This window comes from Tachysurus fulvidraco, chromosome 3, assembly GCF_022655615.1.
Source record: "Tachysurus fulvidraco isolate hzauxx_2018 chromosome 3, HZAU_PFXX_2.0, whole genome shotgun sequence".
NCBI classification, from domain to species: Eukaryota; Metazoa; Chordata; class Actinopteri; order Siluriformes; family Bagridae; genus Tachysurus; species Tachysurus fulvidraco.
The window spans coordinates 11,314,837-11,335,297 of record NC_062520.1 but is presented as its reverse complement, the minus strand read 5'-3'; the positions used below and the strand labels follow the sequence as shown (position 1 = coordinate 11,335,297).

Genomic DNA, 20,461 nt, shown 5'->3' with positions numbered 1-20,461 from the left:
CAGTCAAACATTCCTGAAATATATTGTAACCAGATGCTCAGCTGCTTCCAGTGTACGAGAACATTGCACATAACCAAACATCTACTGCTAATCACTGACCAGACAGTGAGAAATGAGTTACGAATGCTTCAATGCTACTTTAATAATCAATGTTATTAAATTCATTAAGTTGTTGTTACATACAAGTTATACAGTTACCTTGTTACATTTTTAAAAATTTCGCTTGACAAGTTTTAATCCAAACTTTTCTTTAGCAGGAATTTAGCACGTTTTGAATTTTAGCTGAAAATTAAGTACGAGTCACACAGTCTGTCCACATCAACCCGTATACAGTATAAATGAAGAGAAAGAGAAACAGCAGGCCAGAGATCTGAAGCCTGATTTCATTGCTGTGTGTTACGTACAAGTCGTTTCATAAAGCGGTGTGTGTGTTTGTGTGTGTGTGTGTGTGTGTGTCTGTGTGTGTGTGTGTGTGTACCTGTGGTTTATATATATATATATATATATATATATATAATATATATATATCTATATATATATATTATATATATATATATATGATACATAAATTTCCATTATGTATTCACATTAACCCAGTTTCCATGTGAATGTTTTTTTTCCTTTGTTGTCAAAAACTATAATAACATTAGTCTATAATCAGCCTTTAATGAGTATATTTGGCGAGTTCACTGCTGATGGTGAGGTCTTAGTGTGAACAAAAAAAAAAAATCATCCAAAGCCATCACCTGAATCCTGCCTGTTTTTGTTTCCCAGTGTATTTTAATGCTGTGTCTGTAAAACCTTCCTCAATTGCCTTGAACCTGAGCTGAAGCTGACAGGCTGCATTCACTGGCTGGAATAAAGACCAGAAATGCTGCTTGGTCTCATTGCCTCTCAGCACAGTATCCTAATTGAAAACTTTAACACAACTGACCTGGAAGAAAAAACACATCAGAGTTCTGACAGATTTACCTTGGGGGAATATAAGACAGGGGGCACAAGGCCATGGTTGGATTTGAATTATTTGAATAAATAAAAAAATTACTGGTTTTATTTAAGATTTTAAAGAAATACTTTAGAGGTATGAGCGATTACATTGAGCAATAAGTTCAATATCTTATTTACTTTTAATAGAAATGTTTGTGATTTCCTCAGGCAAATGTATTTGAAATTTAAGTTCTGAATAAATATAAATACATTCTTAATTTTAACTGTACAAAAAATATCTCAGTTTTTTTTTGAGAAAAATTTCTGTACATAAATTTTTTAAATTTCTGTTCATTTTCTGTCAATTCTGTCAAAGTGCAAATAACCAAAATTGCTCTTTAACATATTTGCTTTAGTTTTTAAAAGTGGAATAAAATTAAAAACAGTTTTTGTAGGACATTTTCTTGTTTTTTTTAAAGCAGTTCAGCGTTTAAGAATTGTGACTGCCCTTAGACATCATTATAAATTAAATAAATAGTATAAGTAAATGTTAATGTGTTGAAACTCCTCTTCCTGGTAGATCTATATGATTATATAATATATATCATTATATATAAAGAATCTTGTAAAATTAACATGGTATAAATATAAAAATGTATTGATTTATATTTATTTGAAGCTGGAGCTAGAAGAGGAACTACTACTCAATATCCCATAAAGCCATCTTACTGATCATAAGGTTCATTATAGTAATGATAGACATGTATGTGAATAGAAACGGACCCACTAAGATTTGTGTGTGTTTGTGTTGCAGTGAGTACACCACACTTCCTGCATATTAAAGGTGTTGAGGTTAATGCCAGACAAACAGCTAATTTTCACTGCACCATCAACGGCCAGCCCAAGGACCATATAAACTACAAGCTGTGGTTACAGGTAACACTGTATTTCTGCTTCCTGCCTTCTAATGGTTTGCTGCTTTATTTTATTTTCCAAACTTCCCGGTTATTAATGTCGTACTCGGCTTTTTGTAACAGCGAAGATGAAACACAGTCGATTAGACCGATGCGTCTCATGACATTAATGATGAAATATTTCTGAGGAATAAATGTCCCCATCTGGCCACAGCATGCGGATGTGCATGCACAAGGACACACGGTTATGTGTTTTTGGATGTTGAAGTGCGTGTGTGTGTGTGTGTGTGTGTGTGTGTGTGTGTGTGTGTGTGTGTGCGTGCGTGCGTATGTGTGTGTGCTTGCGTGCGTGTGTTTGTGTGCGCGTGCGTACGTGTGTATGTGTGTGTGCATGTGTGTGTTTGTGTCTGTGTGTGTGCGTGTGTATGTGTGTGCGTGCGTGTGTGTGTATGTGTGTGTGTGTGCGTGCGTGTGTGTGTATGTGTGTGTGCGTCCGTGTGTAAGTTTGTCTGCGTGCGTGTGTGTATGTGCGTGCGTGTGTGTGTGTGTATGTGTGTGCGTGCGTGCGTGCGTGTGTGCGTGCGTGCGTGCCTGTGTGTGTGTGTGTATGTGTGTATGCGTGTGTGTGTGTGTGTGTGCCTGTGTGTGTATGGTGTGTGCGTGTGTGTGTGCGCGCATGCATGCCCAGGGAAGAATAAACACATATCTTTCCCTTTCTTTCTGAGAATCCAGAGTATGTAGAAGTACAGAAATGCACACACACACACACACACACACACACACACACACACACACACACACACACACACACACACACACACACACACACACAAAGCTGAACAGTCTCATATTGAAACTCACTTTAGATTAGAGTTTGCGAGGATGTATCCAGTCCATTGAGTCAGTTTGGCTCAAACTACTTTTCTCTCTAAAGTTTTATACACTGTAATATAACCATGTTATATACCAAGTTCCCGCTCTATGAGCAATCCAAGGCGGTGTGTACTTCCTTCCCAGGAGATCAGCAGCTGCCTGCCTGCTTTTTTGCTTCATTCACTGATAAACACTCTTGAGGAATGTCCAGGCCCCGTGATCAGACATCAAACGCATGCCTCAAACTATTCTCTAAATTATCCCTCAGGGATGCTGAGCCCCTCTAACTGCTTAAATTATTCATGTTCATGTTTTCCATTTTGGCTAATTTTACAGCAGCCTTCCATTCTCTCCCACATCCCAGGTCACAGGATTGTTTTCTAACAGACAGGTATGATTTTGTTTACTGTATTATTAAAGGAATATCTGAGATTCCTCTTATTCTTCTCAGGGTATCGGAGGCCGAGAGGCTCCGATGAAGGACACCAGGCCAGTGAACCCCAGGCGCTACATGGCAACGTTTGACGTGGTGAACACCACTAAGGGGGATTCGGGTCGTTACCGTTGCATCGTCCATTCAGACAAGGGAGTGGGCGTGTCCAGCTATGCTGAGCTCATTGTGAAGCGTAAGTCATAAACCTTATCACAAATCTTACTGGGATTTCAATTAATCACTGAAAAGCAAGGAGCTACAGTAAGCTTATTTAACTTGTTGTACAACTTCTCATCCCTTGTGAATATTTTGGAATAGAATAAAAAAGAAAAAAAAATACAAAAGAAAAGAAAAATAGAATACTACAGCAGAATACGATACAATGGCATGTAATAAAGCAGAATAAAGAAATAAAAAATAGAATACTGTGGAACATAAGAGCAATTAAGTGTAAAACAGTTAACTAGAAGTAAACTAGAATAAATAGAGCAAAATAGATTAGAGTAGTATAGAGTGGAGTAAAAGAGATGGAGGTAGAATATTATAGAATGCAAGAGCAAAATAGAAAAGAATAAGAGTAGCATAAAGCAGAAGGTTTAGAACATAGATTGCAGTAAAACGTAAAACGACTAAATAGGATAGATTGCATATGGTAGGAAATAGAATAAAACATTAAAAAGGAAAGAGTAGCAAAGCCGAGCAAAAAAAAAAAAAAAAAAAAAAAGGAATACAACAGAATACAACAGCAGAATAAAATAGAATAGAGTAGAGTGATGTAGATTATTGTATTAAATGTTGAAATAGAATTGAACAGAAACAGAATATTGGGTCACAGGGCAGGGAAAAGACAGAGAAATAGAATTCAACAGCATGGAGCATGAGAGAATAGAATAGAATAGCCTTGTTACTTGCCAGTACGGTGAACGATGTTTGATGCTGCATACAAATAAGTAGAAATCTAAACAGCACTGGAGGTGTCATTGAGCCTATGGGGTAGAATTCATATACCTGTAGTTAGTCATGGTGATTTTGATGAGAAATATTGTGCTCTTTATACTGAGGAAAGTGAATCCAGTGGTGTAGTGAAATACATTTTTGTTTTGATTTTTAGAATAAAATGAGTGTAGTTTAGTTTAGTCTTTCTGTGTGGGAGAGAACAAGCTACAGCCAACTGTGTGAATGTATGTGTGTGTGTGTGTGTGTGTGTGTGTGTGTGTGTGTGTGTGTGTGTGTGTGTGTGTGTGTGTGTGTGTGTGTGTGTGGTCATTTCTCAGACACACGGCCCATATCGACTGTCCCTTTTTCTGACAGAGCAACGGCTGAAATAAAAGAGCACAACATTTAAATACTTTTCCATCTGTGCACGAATATCATTACAGTGTAAATCATAAAACAGCAGGAAGCACCATTCTCCCACACGATACTGTGTTTTGTTAAACATCAAAGTGTGTGGCCTAAGACAAACTCCTTATTTTTCATTTCTCAATGGCACTTTTCCAGTGTGCTTGCCATAAGTTTGTCTCATATATTTCATAGCTCTTGGCTTTAAAGTACCTCAGAGCTGAAAAATGGGATTTTTGTTTTGGTTAAAATTTGTTAAGACGGTGCAAAAGTCACATTTTATGTTTGAGACAAACTTTTTTTACTTTCTGTGACTGTAACTAATTCAGGAAGTGTTTCATTTAGTCACTCACGGTTAGCTAGCCAGCTAGAATATTGTACAGCTTTTCTTAGATGTGGTCATTGATAAAGTTGTGTAAGAATAGAACAGTGCAATCAAGCCACAGACACTGAAATCACATGTTCAAGTCTTTTATATACTAACATTTATTCCTAGATCCTGATATGTTTAATGAGAGTAAAAGAACAACACGGTATAGTTCATGAAATCTTATTAGACAGAAGGTGTTCAGGTATTCAGCTGCTCAGATGTTAGTGCTAGCTGTAATTCAATTCATAGCATTATATTAATGGGCTTATTCTAACAATATTGCCTCTATAGTAACCCCTCCAACACAGAATTGTATGGCAGATATTAGATGTGTTGTTACTCATGTTATTTATCAAACTTTAGCACAACTTAGCACTGGGTAAAAGTCGTTTGTTTAACAATTAGGCAAGGTGTTTCTACAGGACAGCTGGATGTTTTGTTCTTTAATATGTGGGTACATTCGTGTGGTATAAGGTGAATAAAACACTTTAGGATTTGCTTTATTTTATTTTTAGGATTTGCTTTATTTTATTTACTGCTGGGTAGTAAATATTTTAATTTTTTTCCTATAATGTTTTGCTCCGTTGTATTGTATTGTGGTTGTCTCTGTGCAAAATATTGTGTGTGTGTGTGTGTGTGTGTGTGTGTGTGTGTGTGTGTGTGTGTGTGTGTGTGTGTGTGGGCGCGAGTGTGTGCAGTCATTGGTATGTGAGATATATATGAGCCCTGTCAGTGTAAATGAGCTGAAGTGTGCTGGAGTGTTTAGCACTAAATCTTGCTATGACTTTTTTTACACACAGCAGAAACTGGTTCTTGTCTGGCATCTTACTTTATTCATCATTATTTAGGTGATATTACAGAAGGTGCCACTTTTATGAGCTTGTAATTAGAGTGCATTACAATGGCAACATCTTCTTTCTATTATTTGCCCAAATTCCTTTTTAGTGTTTTCAGTCGCAGTAGCTGTGCCACGTTTCCCGATTAAACATTACCCCATTTCCCAGTCGTGTATCCGATGCGCTCATTGAGCACAACCTGTTCGCGTTGCAAGGCTGATGCATCTCATTATGAGCGTCTGTTGAAGGGAACACTAATTCAGGCTGTGCTTAGTGCAATACTAAGAAGAGTTGGCCGAGGGCAACATGTACAACAGCATGCCCAAAGTCTGCAGGTTAACAAAGCTGACCTGCCCTCCTGAGGCAGCATGATGGCTTACATAAATCATCCACACTCTGTTCTTACACTTTGTTTCACAACCCCATACAGCCATTACAGGCCACCAGTGTGCATATTGCATTGTAGCATACACCTGCAGCTGCCACAGGTGTGCTGTATCCTTCTGTTTTTCTTTCATTTAGTTTTTTTTCCTGCATGGTAGGTGTCCAGAAGGGAAGAGCGGATAGATGAATAGGGCAGATGTCAAAGCATTTCAGAGAAAAAATCTTTGTCCCAAATGTCCAAATCATATTCACTGTACTTGGAGTGCATTGCAATGCCAGTGTCTATATCTGTTTTGGTTTACTGTTCCAAATATCTGTATCCATATTTGGATTTAAAACCTAAGTGGCCTAATCTCTACCATGACCAAAGACTAGGCAAAAACAGAGGTAGACATGGCAGCACTGCTTACTGTACATTGTGCATGAATTCTGGCTCTGACTGCTCATAGTCTTACCAAAATCATATATATTGTTGAAATTTATCCTGCAAGCTTTATATCTAAGTCAATTAATATAGCATAAAAGTAAAAATCTCTAGCTCATGCAAATTCTGAAGACATTCATTCATTTTCTAACGCTTATCCGAACTTCTCGGGTCACGGGGAGCCTGTGCCTATCTCAGGCGTCATCGGGCATAGAGGCAGGATACATCCTGGACAGAGTGCCAACCCATTGCAGGGTACACACACTACGGACAATTTTCCAGAGATGCCAATCAACCTACCATGCATGTCTTTGGACCGGGGGAGAAAACCGGAGTACCCGGAGGAAACCCCCGAGGCACAAGGAGAACATGCACAAACACTCCACACACACAAGGTGGAGGCAGGAATCGAACCCCCAATCCTGGAGGTGTGAGGCGAACGTGCTAACCACTAAGCCACCATGCCCACCCTTCTGAAGACAGTTTTCAAATAAATAGGAAATAAACAGTATTTCAAAATAGTACGTTAGAATCTATCAGTGCATTGACATAGCATGTAGTGCAGTAGCATACCATTGATGTGTTACTAAATACATTAGTTTAACAACCAGATTACCATTACGTTGATTCTGTTTAAATGTGCGGCTTGTAATCTAAAAGCTCTGCTATTTTGTTGCAAACATTAAGCAAGCTAGAATGAGACGTTTTGTAGCCGAAGTTGTAACAGAAGACAGTCATCTTGGTGTGTCATGGACAGGATGAGTGCTTGAGGTGCTGTAGGAAGTGCTTCTGCATGCTGTTTTTCAGAAAACGGCTTTACCCCAGAGAGGTTTTGGAGTGCTTTTATCTTCACTAGCATAGAACCTCAAATTCGTGGCATCTACAAAAGCTTGTCTTGCATTGGAAAACTTTGTTGAACCAAGACCAAACCAAGTCCAAATAACAGGGTAGCCAGATAACAGAGTAGAAACAGTGACCCTTAAATAACAAATAGCTTCCTTGGGAGCCGGCAAACCTGGCACTGTTACACAGAAAGAGTGGATTATATCAGAGAGATCATGTGGGCATAGTGCTAAGGTTGCATGGCCATATAATTCTAAATATATCCAAATGTGAAGCAGGGTTATGTGTGCCAGGTGCAGTGGCATGGAGACACACAGCTGTATGCTTTAAAACACATGCTCAGTATGGTCAGTAGCAGTCAAGCCTGTAAACCAGTGCACCACATCATGGTTGTAATGGCTTTCTCGGTGACCTGTAAAGTGTAACCTCTTAACCTCCTGGGAGTCGTCAGCTGGTCCAGTTTTACTGTAGATTCTCCACTCTCCTGACAACATTACTTTCACCATAGTTACTGAATAATTAGTTTTGTGTAGCCAGACCTTCAGATTGACAGCAACAGGTCTGGACTCCATAGAAGCTTGGGCCAAGGACCACCACAGAGTGGTGCAATATTTACACACACATGCAGTCTTTATGATTGAAAAGTAAAGCAATCAATTACAGTTTTTTTGTTTACCTGCATGTTTAGGGCATGAAAATGTAAAGGCGATGTCTCTACAAAAACAGACCATAGTCACAATAGATCGTTCATTCTAAATAGTCATGCAAATTAATGAGTCTATACAGCGAACTTCACATCATTTGGTTGTATCCATCTTGGTTGTAAAAACAAGCCAAACACATCTCCTGGAAATCCTGTAGAATCCACCCAATCAGATGACATTCAGCCAGGAGTTTGCGGGAGTGACGTCTGAAGCGAGGACAACTGATAAACTAATGCTTGTAATAAGTTTAGTAAGCTTTAATTAGAATATTTGAACAATAAGCTGTTAAGGATGAACTGCTCTTTAGCATTTTCTAGATGTTTAATTCTTCAGAATTTGAATTCCACACCATTTAATTCTGGATCACAGATTTCTTTTTTTTTTTTGCTTGCTTGGATGTTGACAAAAGGTTTTTAAACCATCATTGTAATGATCAATATCCGTAGAGATGAGCCAAGAATCTGTTATAATATGTTGACTTGTGGTAAGATGCATCAACGGCTATGTTATCACAATGAAAGCATAGGAAAAAAAAAAAACAGATAGATGAATGTCAGATCAATCAGACCTCTATGCCCCTTCCTGCCAAAACTCAAATAAACATAATGACACATGGACAGAATGGAGCCAGTGATACATTGCTGTCTCTGTACAATCCTCCGTACAATCTCTGCTTTAAAATGTGTTTTCCGGCCAGATTGAAATGTCACTTTATCTTGTATAAGCCAGCACTGAATGAATGTGGCGTGAAGGCTTGTTTCTTTTGGAGACAATACCTTACCCCCACACTGTGGGCGTCTACACCTGTTCCGTGTCTGCCAGGCTGAAATTGAGATGTCAGACAGGGCCACAGGGAGTGGGCTTACAAGAGCGAGAGTGAGAGAGAAAGACATTTAAATTGCCACATGCAATATTATACAGCTGTGGAGACAGACACGGAGGCTTGTGTTTTGACAAGGGGACATGTCATATGTTTGGATGCTGATAAAGATACAATGTGAGCTTCCAGACTTTTTTTTTTTTTTTTTTGCCTGCGGTACCTTGTTTGCACTTTGGATCTTGCCTGGCCTCTTGTACAGTATGTGCAAGACCAGGCCTTTTCTATATGATTCAGTGGAGAGAGGAAAAGTTACCATAATTAACCTATGCAGCAAAGTAGGTTTTTCTCTCAGCACAATCGATGTTAAACTGACTTAATCAGCTGTGTTATATTTGGTAATGCTCATCCAATGACATAACACCAGCATGACACTGGGACACGAATGACCAACATTAAAGACTTCTGCTTAGAACCTCCTCAGTGCCTTGCCGCATCCAGGTATTGTGTTTTTGATACTAATCAGCATCATCAGCTGGCATCGGTGCAAGGTGTATGATTGGCTGTTCAGCCTAGCAAGCAGAACAAGCAAACAGAAATCTCTAGAGAGTGCACAGAGAATATCTCATTCATCTTTTTCAACTTTACCTCATCTGCTCAGCATTTCTCACCTTCCGCTCATTTGATATAGCAAGATGGGTTTTTTTGGTTTGGGTTTTTTTGTTTTTTAACAAAATGGCTGAGTAAGACTTCTTTAATAGATTCACAGAGGCTTGAAAGTGGAAACTAGGCTACTTTGACTGCATCCCAAATCGTACAACTGTACTAAATATTTACATTCATTCATATTCATAATGAATAACTGTGAAAAACACTGAGCATGTGATAAAAATACAGCTTAAATTACCCTCCATTACATTTCTACATTTATTTATTTGGTGACTGCTTTTTATAAACCATGAAGGTTCTCTAACCTCTAATGAGGGCCTTGCTTAAAGACCAACACTTACAGCTTGATGGTATTGTGATTCAAACTCACAGCCTTTGGATGAACGGTCCAGAGCCCTAAACACCAACTTTTCACTGCCCCAATGCACCATGTACACACATTCACATAAACATTTGCACCAAGTTAGCATAGCCTGTCCACTTATCAGCATGGTTTTGGGTGGTGGGAGGAAACCCCACAGGAAAACAGGGACAACAGATAAAGCTTCAGATACACGGCATGGGACCATGGACCAGTGAGGCAGTAATGTTACCTACTGTAAAACTGTAGTGTGCAGTTTAGGACACTATAATCCATAATTCTGATTTTTCTGGGTTTCTGATTCCATAGCCTTTAACGTTGGAAAGCTATTCCCTTACATTCAGACCTAGAATGCATATATTTAAATAGACATGCATGTCAACCATCAGTTGTTTGCCAAGTGTTTGAGTGGAGGTTTTCAGAGTAGACATGATGTGATGTCACTCTTCAGATAGTCTTGTTTAGTGCTGATTTCTCACCATCAGCATGCTGCCACTCCCTTACTGTACTTTATGGAATCCTGATTTTGTCAGAAAAGAAGATGGAGAGAAACATTGCTGTTTTTTTGGGGGGGTTTTTTACAACCATTCTGTACCACATAGCTTTGGTCACACCTGGACACAACTGTCAGGAAGACAGATGCCCCATTACCAGAGCTGTAATTGGCACTCTCGGCGGCCCAAATCAATATCATATCCCATGTTTGCTCTGCACCACAGACCTGCCATGTTACCTAACCTGCCACTGCTCTCAGGCTCCAGTGAGAGAAGGAGCCATTTCATCTCTTCATTAGTTCATGGCCATGCAGTTCAGCACAGATCTACGGCAGCAATTTCCAAAATAACAGTGACTGTATGAAAGATGAGGAGGCTCAGGGGCATAATGAAACAAAATACGAAATTGCAACTTTGCTCAAAAGGGGAAAAAAATAAGGTTTCCATGACAAACTAGGCTTCTATTAGACATAGAACATCACTCAAAAACATCCGACATTATAAAATTACAAAATTCTCCTAGACAAGAAAACAAATTGGCTTTATGTTCTTATATATTATAATAGCTTTTTAGGCTGTGCACTAAGGTTGTCAAATCCTTCTCAGTGAAGAACTGTCTGTCTGTGTGTGTGTGTGTGTGTGTGTGTGTGTGTGTGTGTGTGTGTGTGTGTGTGTGTGTGTGTGTGTGTGTTTGTGTGTGTGTTATAATGAAACCCCACTAAAATGGGTCAATGGTGAAATGGAACAGGACCATAGGGGTGATAAGTAATGAATTTTAGCTCATAATCTAAACCAATGAGGGTCAGAAATTAATTGGTTTAAGTCAGTACCTCTGTGTAAGCTGTCTTCTATCACCAGCACAATCTATACAGTATAAAGACCTGCACACCAACATAGATTTAACTCTGATATCATTTGAGTAAGGGGTATTTGGTTGGGGTAAGTAACTATTTATTTCAGTTACTCAGTTCATATTTCAATGTAATGCACCAGCTAATATTAAAATCTGATGGTCCAAAGCTGTGTTAACATAAATAACATATTATAAGCACCACCTCCTCATACAAACACAAAGCCAAAATGGTATTTATAAGGCTAATACTTACCACTCGGCATTGTGAACCTATACTATTGGTACATTTTTCTCTTCGGTATCTGTTATGGTTTAAGAAAAATGTAAATATTTATAACCCCTGTTAAGATACTTGTACTTATTTCTTCTCTTTAACGCTGATTGTCATGACAAGTTTTGAATATTGAACTCGAGTTTGTCAGTTTTTGAATATGAAAACACTTAAAGTAATCTTTTGTCTCTGTTGAGCTCGCTCACATTTTTAAGGCAACTGGTGAATTTCTTTTCTATTTTAAGCAGCTTGAACGTCAGTTACTGAATTTTATCCAGCAGAATAATACATAAAATGATTAAAAATGAAAAACGCTTTAATATCAAGAATATCTAATAACAAGAATATGGAACAAGAAGAGTTTATTTGATTGGAAACAATCAAATCATACCTCTTAATGAGTAATTATTGAATCCCAACCTGATTTTGCTATTACATCACATCACTCTTTACTGGGTTTTCCTGGGGTTACCTGTTTATTTGGTCTTTAAATACAAAGAACACCATTAAAAGCATAGCTGTCTGTGCTGTCATTTAAAAGATGTTCCTTTTCTCATTCAGAACCACCAATCCCAATCGCACCGCCTCAGCTAACCGCAGTGGGTGCCACCTATCTGTGGATCCAGCTCAACGCTAACTCAATCAATGGTGACGGCCCTATCATCGAGAAGGAAGTAGAGTACCGCACCATGTCTGGGAGCCTGATTGACATCCAGCCCGTGGATAAGCCAAACCACAAGATTGGCCACCTTGACCCAGACACAGAGTATGAGATCAGTGTTCTTCTAACAAGACCCAACGAGGGTGGCACTGGAGCTCCAGGTCCACCACTGCGTGCCAGGACCAAGTGTGCTGGTGAGTTCCTAAGCCTCTGTTGTCTCCTCCTGTGTCTTTCATTCATGAACAGAGCTGCCCGATGATATGTGAAGAAATGAATAGTCGTCCCTCCTGTGAGCTTTATATCAACACCAGATTGGAAAGCTTCTTAATAGGGAGTTCATTCTTGTCCTGTCTGGAAGGAAAATGATATTTTCATAACACAGTCAGTTATTCCCTGTCCATACAGACACTTCACATGCTCCTAAAAATGCCCCTGCTGAGCCCACAATATTCTTTCTCATTTTGTCTATAAGTTGTCCATAGTATTTGCAGATTAACTCCGAAATCTGATATTATCTTAGGACACTGAGCCCTGGTTGAGGACAGGGTTCCAACCTATTTCAATCCTACACTTAGTGTAACCCTAGTTACTTAGCGAGCTGTGTTTTTGCATGCTAGCATTATTCAGATTTAGCTACGTTATTCAGAAACTTAGCTACAATATATAAATAGTAGCTATAAATATACAGTAATCCCTCGCCACTTCTCGGTTCAGGTTCTGCGGTTCAAGTTTCGCAGCCTCAGTGCATTGCTGATTTTTCAAAAATATTCATCGAAAAATAAAAATAAAAACGGTTTCCCAGGATGCCAGACAAAGAGAGAAACTCTCTCAGAGGCTTTGTACATACCCACGGGCACTCAGACAAGGCACATGATTGGTTCCCGGCGTGAGATCTGAGCTGATTGGCTGCGCATCATCGCATCCTCTCCCAGCTTCTTCCCTTGTTGTATCTCGCCACTCTCGTTCATGCTGTCAACTGTGTCTCGCGTATTGTGTTTGAAATTAACTTTTCGTTAAGCCCTTACAATGCCTCCTAAGTCCCGTGCCCCTGCGAAAGATTCCTCTAGTGAGCCCAAGAGGAAGAGGAAGATGATGACCATCAGTGAAAAGGTCAAACTTAGGGCCAAACTTCGTGGATTTTCGCCTGTCGCGAGGGGTTCCGGTCCCCATTAACCGCGATAAACGAGGGATCACTGTACAGTGCTTTTCAAGTCTCAATTGTCAAAAGAAGTGACAGTAATTCCAGTTAGAATTTTAATAAGTCGTTTATATTAATGCTGTCATTCTAATTTCTGCAGTATCAAGTCAATAATGTGAAACTCTTCAAAAAAACGTGATTCTTTTTTTTGATTTTTCTTCCCTCACACATCCAGGGTTGGGGGTTCATGTCCCATCACTCCCCTGTGTGCACAGAGTTTTCATGGTATCTCTGCACTTTAGGGGTTTCCTCTGGGTGCACTGTTATTGTCCCCCAACCAGAAGACATGTGACATGGGCAATGTAGCCTGTAAACGGGTGTGTTATTGTGATTGTGCTATTTGATTGGCACCTTGTACATGGTGTCCCCTGCTTTGTGTCTCCAGTCCCTCCATATTTTTGCGTTGACTTCACAAAAAAATAAAAAGAATGAAGCTGCTGAATGTCTGTAACTTTTACTGTAACAAGGACTGTCTGAAGATGTTCCACAACATTAAGTATATCTTATCTATTAAGTATGTGCTGTTCAATAATAATAAACCGTTGGTTCATTGCTGGGGAGTTAGTGGAAAGAACTATTTGCATTTAGTGGAAAAAGCTGTGTGTATAAAATATATATACCTGTATAAACCATCTGTCTCCAAATTGCTGGGGAAATGCTTCACAAACACAGGATGCGATAAAAGGAATTTGTGGCAGTATTTTTCGTTCACAATCCTTTGAATCATCCGTGGCTTTCAGCTGACATTTTTTGTAAATCTATTGTTTCTTCAGCAATCTGTGGAAGGGGTCATAGTCTGTGTTCAATTAGTCATACAACCAAGTAATCTTGTTTATCAGAAAGAACATTGCTTAGTCTTTCATCTCATATCCAGACTCGAGAGAAGGTGTATGACTGGGAAAATAGCAGAAATAAATGTTCTTCTATTCTTCTTAGTGTCCAAGAATACATATATTATTAATCTGAAAGTTTTGAATCACTTCATGGATTTGAAAGTCCATGGATCAGTTGAATTCCATGTATCATATAGTGTATGTGTGGAATCCTGGACTAGCTGTACACTGCAAATTTGTAGTTTTCATCATTCCCAACACACCTGGCTCAACCCACCATGGGTGTAAAATGAGTGTGTTAGAGAACCGTAGCCTTTGTCCTGGACTTTTTTGTATTTAAGTTTGCCTTAAGGGAGCAACTATTGGTTTCCTATCCATAAAACTTGTCTGGCACATTAGCAGCGGGCAAAGCGAAGGCTAATGCTAAGTTCATTACGATCGAATAAACACTGCCATTGTTTACTCTCTCAGTGTTTTCCCTGCATAATAAGCAGGCATACAACCCTCCATTTAACACAATGTCCAGTGCATGTATCCCTCCTGCAGGGAGGAAATGCATCTCCCATAATGGCATAGATACATTAACGTTATTAAGGACTCGTCAAAATCGCTGGGCACATTAGCGACATGGCTCGGGACCCCCTGGGCTACAAACAAACGGTGCGCAATTATCACAGTAATTAAACAGGTGCAATGACTCTTCTTTTAAATGACTGCAGTGATTAGTGCAATGGCAGGAATGAAGAAGGGTATCCGCATCTCTCTCTGACGCCAAGCTAATCGCTTTTCCATTTGTGTTTGCGCTAACCAACCATTAGCACACCATGTTGTGCCTCAGCCAATGGGCAAAAAGATGCTAAGGGCATAATAAAAGCCCATTTACATAAATCACAGTTTCATTATTTATTCACTTGTCTGCTCAACATTAGCTTTTAGCCCCTCAGGATTGCAAGCCATAAAAAACAGCTAGGAAGGCTTTTTGTCACTATCAAATCAAAAACAATACAGATTGTTGTAATATCTTGCCAACAGGGTAATGAGGATAACATGTATGAAGTCAAAGTTTAGGCTTCACCAAAAACACTGAACCCTTTCAGGAGCATCTAGCCATACATGCTGCTGTCTAGAGCTGGGAGAGGTGATGAGATGCACCCAGGAGGCAGGAGACAGAGATGGATCACACCTCTGGAGGTGTGGGATATCATATTGCATCAGGTAGAATTTTTAAAAGCTACAAGAGGCCAGGCAGAGATCAAGCATACCTCACAGCATGCCATGACGTGCCCTGGCCCCAGCCTACATGCCCCTTACATTAGAATGACATTTCACACACAGAGAAAGAAACCAGACGTTCCATTCATGCTGGGTGTCACACATGGACCCTGGCCATTGACTTCTCCTGGTGATCACACTTATGTCAGGTCAAAAACTATTCACTAAACATCAGCTGATCAATTATCATTTTCAGCATTTGGCAGATACCCTTATCTAGAGCATCTTACATTATTTACAGCTAAACAATTGAGGGTTAGGAGCCTTGCTCAGGCAGTGGCAGTTTAGTGCACTTGGATTTGAACTCACAACCTTCCAATTGGTAGAAACACCTTAACCACTAGGCTACCATGCCCCAAAAGGTGTGATTGCATTTACATTTACAGCATTTTGGAAGATGCTCTAATCCAGAGCAACTTACATTTATCTCATTTATACAGCTGAGCCATTGAGAGTTAAGCGCCTTCTTCAGGAGCCCAGAAGTGGCAGCTTGGTGGCCCTGGGATTAAAACTTATGACCTTCCCATCAGCAATCCAACATTTTAACCACTGACCTCCCATTGTAATGATTGAGGGCACAAATGTCAACAAATTGATAGCAATTTTTGCCAAAATAATTGGTCAGTCTCGTCCTGCATTTCCAAGACTCATATCCGTGAGAATTTCAAAGGAGATACCGACCCAACTGTTGCTCCGAACATCAGACAACAGGATGGCTGATGCAGCAGGTCTGTGGATTTCAGAAGATTTAACAGCAGGTGTAGTGATAGGTATAATTACACCATGCCCCAGGCAAGTGACCCGGGGTAATTGTTATAATGAAATGTGTGTATTTCATTATGAGGGCTAATGTTTGGCTTCCACAGCCCTACAAGACACTTACCAGACGTGTGTAACGATGTGTGTAACTACAGCAGACCGCTGGATGTTTACGTTTACTTTAGCATATCTGTAGCAGTGTATACTGCAAGATCTGAACTTCTACATTATTGCCTTTTTTACGTGGTATAAATATCAGAATAATATCTCTATAAGAATTTGTCAGCCAAAGTGCATGTTTTTATGTACAGTACTTAGGAATAGAGCTAGAAGTGTGCACCAACATCTAAAAAAGACTAATAATAATAATAATAATAATAATAAAGCAATAGTCTATGGTTTGTTGGTTGTTTGATTGTTTGCGTATTTGCCTCACACCTCAAGGATTTGATTCCCACTGCTACCATGTGTATGGGGCTTCATGTCTCAGGGTTTCGTTGGGGTATGCCGGGTTTCTGCCTCAGTCCAAAGCTGTGTGTTGTAGGATGATTGGCATGGGTGTGAATATGTGTGTGTGTGTGTGTGTGTGTGTGTGTGTGTGTGTGTGTGTGTGTGTGTGTGTGTGTGTGTGTGTGTGTGTGTGTGAGGGAGAGTGAGTGAGAGAGAAAGAGAGAGAAAGAGAGAGATAGATTGTCCCTTGCAATAGACTGGCATCCTGTCCAGGCTGTACTCTGCCTTGTACCCCAAGTCTCCTGGGATAGGCCCCAGGTTCCCTGCAACCCTGTAGGATAAGTGGTGTAGAGATGGATGGATGGATAGTATAAACTGGTGTATAAATGAGAGGCAAGCAGACACAGAACCTTGGGGTGTGTGTGTGTCTGTGTGTGTGTGTGTGTGTGTGTGTGTGTGTGTGTGTGTGTGTGTGTGTGTGTGTGTGTGTGTGTGTGTGTGTGTGTGTGTGTGTGTGCGCGCGCGCGCGATATCAGTATGTTCATTGCCGGGAAAGTTTAAATGAGGAAATAACAATCTAAAAAAAGGTAGAAAAAATGTTGATATGTGCAGTCACACCCTGTGTGTTTGTGCCAGCGTGTGTATGTCACTCTGCTCTGTGTGTGAAAGTGTGAGTGAGCATGTAGCCAGTAGTGCACTTTTTGCAGGTGACCCGTTTCTCAGATGAGGTAAACAGGAAAACAAATATCCAAAGCAATTTAGAAAGAAATGTTCAACTGAACCCTTCTGCTTTTCTGTCATCTGCCATTTCATTTACACTGGTGTTTGCAGGGCAGCGGGAATTGTGTAACATGACAAACTTCAGCTCAGATTTGGCTTCTTCCTCAGCCTCCTCCTCTGTTGGCTTTGTCTTTTTTTACTTTTTGTATGTACTGAAATTACTGATACTGATGCAACATTCTTTACTAGGAATTGCAGACATTTGAATGACTGTGTGTGAGAGTGTACGTGTGTGTGTGTGTGTGTGGGCATGTGTCATTTTCCTCAATACACACTGTTACATTTCTACGAACAGTATTTAATTTTGCTAATGGAGTTAATGACTTAAAGAAAATGAGGTTAAATGAATTAATTAGTCCAAAAATAGATTTTAAAGTCCAATCATTTACTCATTACTGAGTAACATGGAAACTGTCTTTGGTATCTCAGAAACGTGTATCAGGTCTTACTGACTTGATACTGACTTCTTCATACTTACTGTCTTTGTCTTTGTTTAAACTTTTTTTTATTCCTATTTTTATTATCATTCATATTAGTTTGCAGCAGAGAAAGTCTACCAGTTTTTCTGACTGATGGACGAAGCGCAAAGCACAGATGACACGACATCATGGTGGACTTTATGAGTTAACTCTATAAAACAACATGACTGTGACTAATTTTTCATTGAACAGATTCACTTCATTACCGTAGCCACCTTTTCAGCCATGTCTGTGTGTATGAGAGAGAGAGACAGAGAGAGACAGAGAGAGATGGGATCTGTTGGCTCATTGCTCAGTTTAATTCTGGTCATTTGTACTACTTTTCCAGTATAGCAGCTCTCTGACTGCCAAACCTAAAGCTTCACTCCATCCTGACAACCTCATTTACTCCTGCAGACCACAACTGCTACAGAGCGGTGTGTGGCTCTGTACAGAAACATGCGGGAGCTGTGAATGTCACACACACACACACACACACACACACACACACACACACACACACACACACACACACACACACACACACACACACATGCACATGCAGCCACACTAACATCTTTTGCACTGATGTACTTTAAGATAACAACAAAATTGGGCATTGCAGACATAAAACATGTGATGAAAAACCCTTCACACTATCAAATTCTGTAATTTATTACAGAATTTTTTAATTTATTATTATGCAGATAATTTTATAGTCCTGAAAGTGAGGAAAAGGAAGCATTTAAATATTCCATTACAATTCCATTAAAAGACACTGACATGTCCAAAAACTGCTTTTTAAATTAGCGTGTAATTGAATATGCAGTGAATAAAAGTGTATAAAAACAATACATATGACCATGTGATAGTATGCAGGCAAAATTTAGTAACAGCATTAATCGAACATGAACTTTTGATTTGATTGCTCACCGCTCGCTCTCATCTCACTGCTGAAATAATCACGATGAATTAGTGAGCTCTTTTGGATAAAATTCCCAGACGTCTCTCTACAGTGTATGAGGTGATAAATCATACGACGATACGACAGGTAACACCACAGCTGTTGTTTAGAATGTTTACAGACATAATCTATTAGGTTTGTTAGTGTTTCACTATTCAGTTCATTTCAATTCAACTTATTTGTATAGCTCGTTTATCGACTGAGACTGTCTCAAAGCAGCTTTACAGAAGCATAGAAAAAGAATAAAAGTTGTAAATTTTAAAGTAAAGTTACGATATATCTCTTAACATTTACTCCTAATGAGCAAGCCTGTGGTGATGATATCAAAGAAAAACTCCCTGAGATGATATGAGGGAACCTTGAGAGGAACCTGACTCTGAAGGGAACCCATCCTCATTTGGACAGGAATTGGTCATTTGGACCCACCCTTCACTGGACAGGAAATAATCACTGTAAATATAAATGTCTTTTCTACAACAGTTTATATGGCATGCATCTTAAATTGGATCAAATCTCATGGCATTCTGTGTTAGGAAACCCGGATTCAGCCTCAAGGAAGTCTGGTGTATTTTCCCAACCACTAAACATACTCATTTATCAGTTAATATCTCCTTATACTATAGACTGTTATTGAGGGACATTTTAGTAAATAATGGATGGCAGTAATTTATAGTACCTTTTTCAGACCGTCTGTTTAAACGTGTAGTGGATGGCTGGGTGTTATCTGTCTGCAGAAACAAGGCCCTGTATTAAAAGCTTGAGCTGTGTATGTTCTACATCTCCTCAAGGGCTTTTTAATAGTCTCTTGCAAATGTACTCTCATATATCTTCCACTTTTCTGCCCTGTTGCTACACTTGACTCATTCGGGTGTCTCTTTTTCTTCCTCCATCTCCATTTCCTCGTCCAAGCCACTGCCTCATATCCTTTTCTCATAACACGCCTGATTTTCACGCTTGGCTCCCCCCGAACCATTTCTCTCTCTGGCTCCTGTTTTATTGTCCCCTCACTCTCTCTCTCCTCTGGGTACCAAAGACAACTGCACACTCAAAAGCCCAACAAGCTCTTAAAAGCTTTTTTAGAAAGAGTTTTTTCTTTGAGCTTTTTGAGTTAGAATGTTATCTTCATAACTGTTCTGAATTTTATGGCAGTTTTCAGTTGGATGTATAGGGCAAATTATATTGGCACCCTATCTTCTTTTTGGGGAAGAACAAACAGGTAACAAAAAATATGTACAATATGTAATAAACATATTAAACATATTAAACTTAAGCTCACACTGAAAATGTGAGAGAATTTTAATTAGTCTTTACAATAAAAAAAAGATATATATTTTTTATTGATGGTTTTGTTAAATAAAAAAAAATTTATTTAACAATATTTTACAATTAAAAATGTAACAAATTTTATTGTTTGTTAAAACAATAAATATATATATATATATATTATATATTTATATATATATATATATATATATATATATATATATATATATATATATATATATATATATATATATATATAATATTTTTTTTATTGTTTTAACAAACAATAAAACTTTGTTAAATAAATTT

General features: G+C 39.0%; 1 protein-coding gene across 17 annotated transcripts in view; it reads left to right on the top strand.

The window, feature by feature from the left end:
• Positions 1 to 20,461, top strand: part of LOC113644346 (receptor-type tyrosine-protein phosphatase mu-like) — a 197,991-nt gene that overhangs the window by 82,087 nt on the left and 95,443 nt on the right. For all 17 annotated transcript variants that reach the window (XM_047811072.1, XM_047811078.1, XM_047811080.1 and 14 more), the window contains exons 5-7: positions 1,742 to 1,863; positions 3,166 to 3,340; positions 12,076 to 12,369. In XM_047811072.1, coding sequence (XP_047667028.1) covers positions 1,742 to 1,863; positions 3,166 to 3,340; positions 12,076 to 12,369 — 591 coding nt within the window. The remainder of the gene's footprint in view (positions 1 to 1,741; positions 1,864 to 3,165; positions 3,341 to 12,075; positions 12,370 to 20,461) is intronic.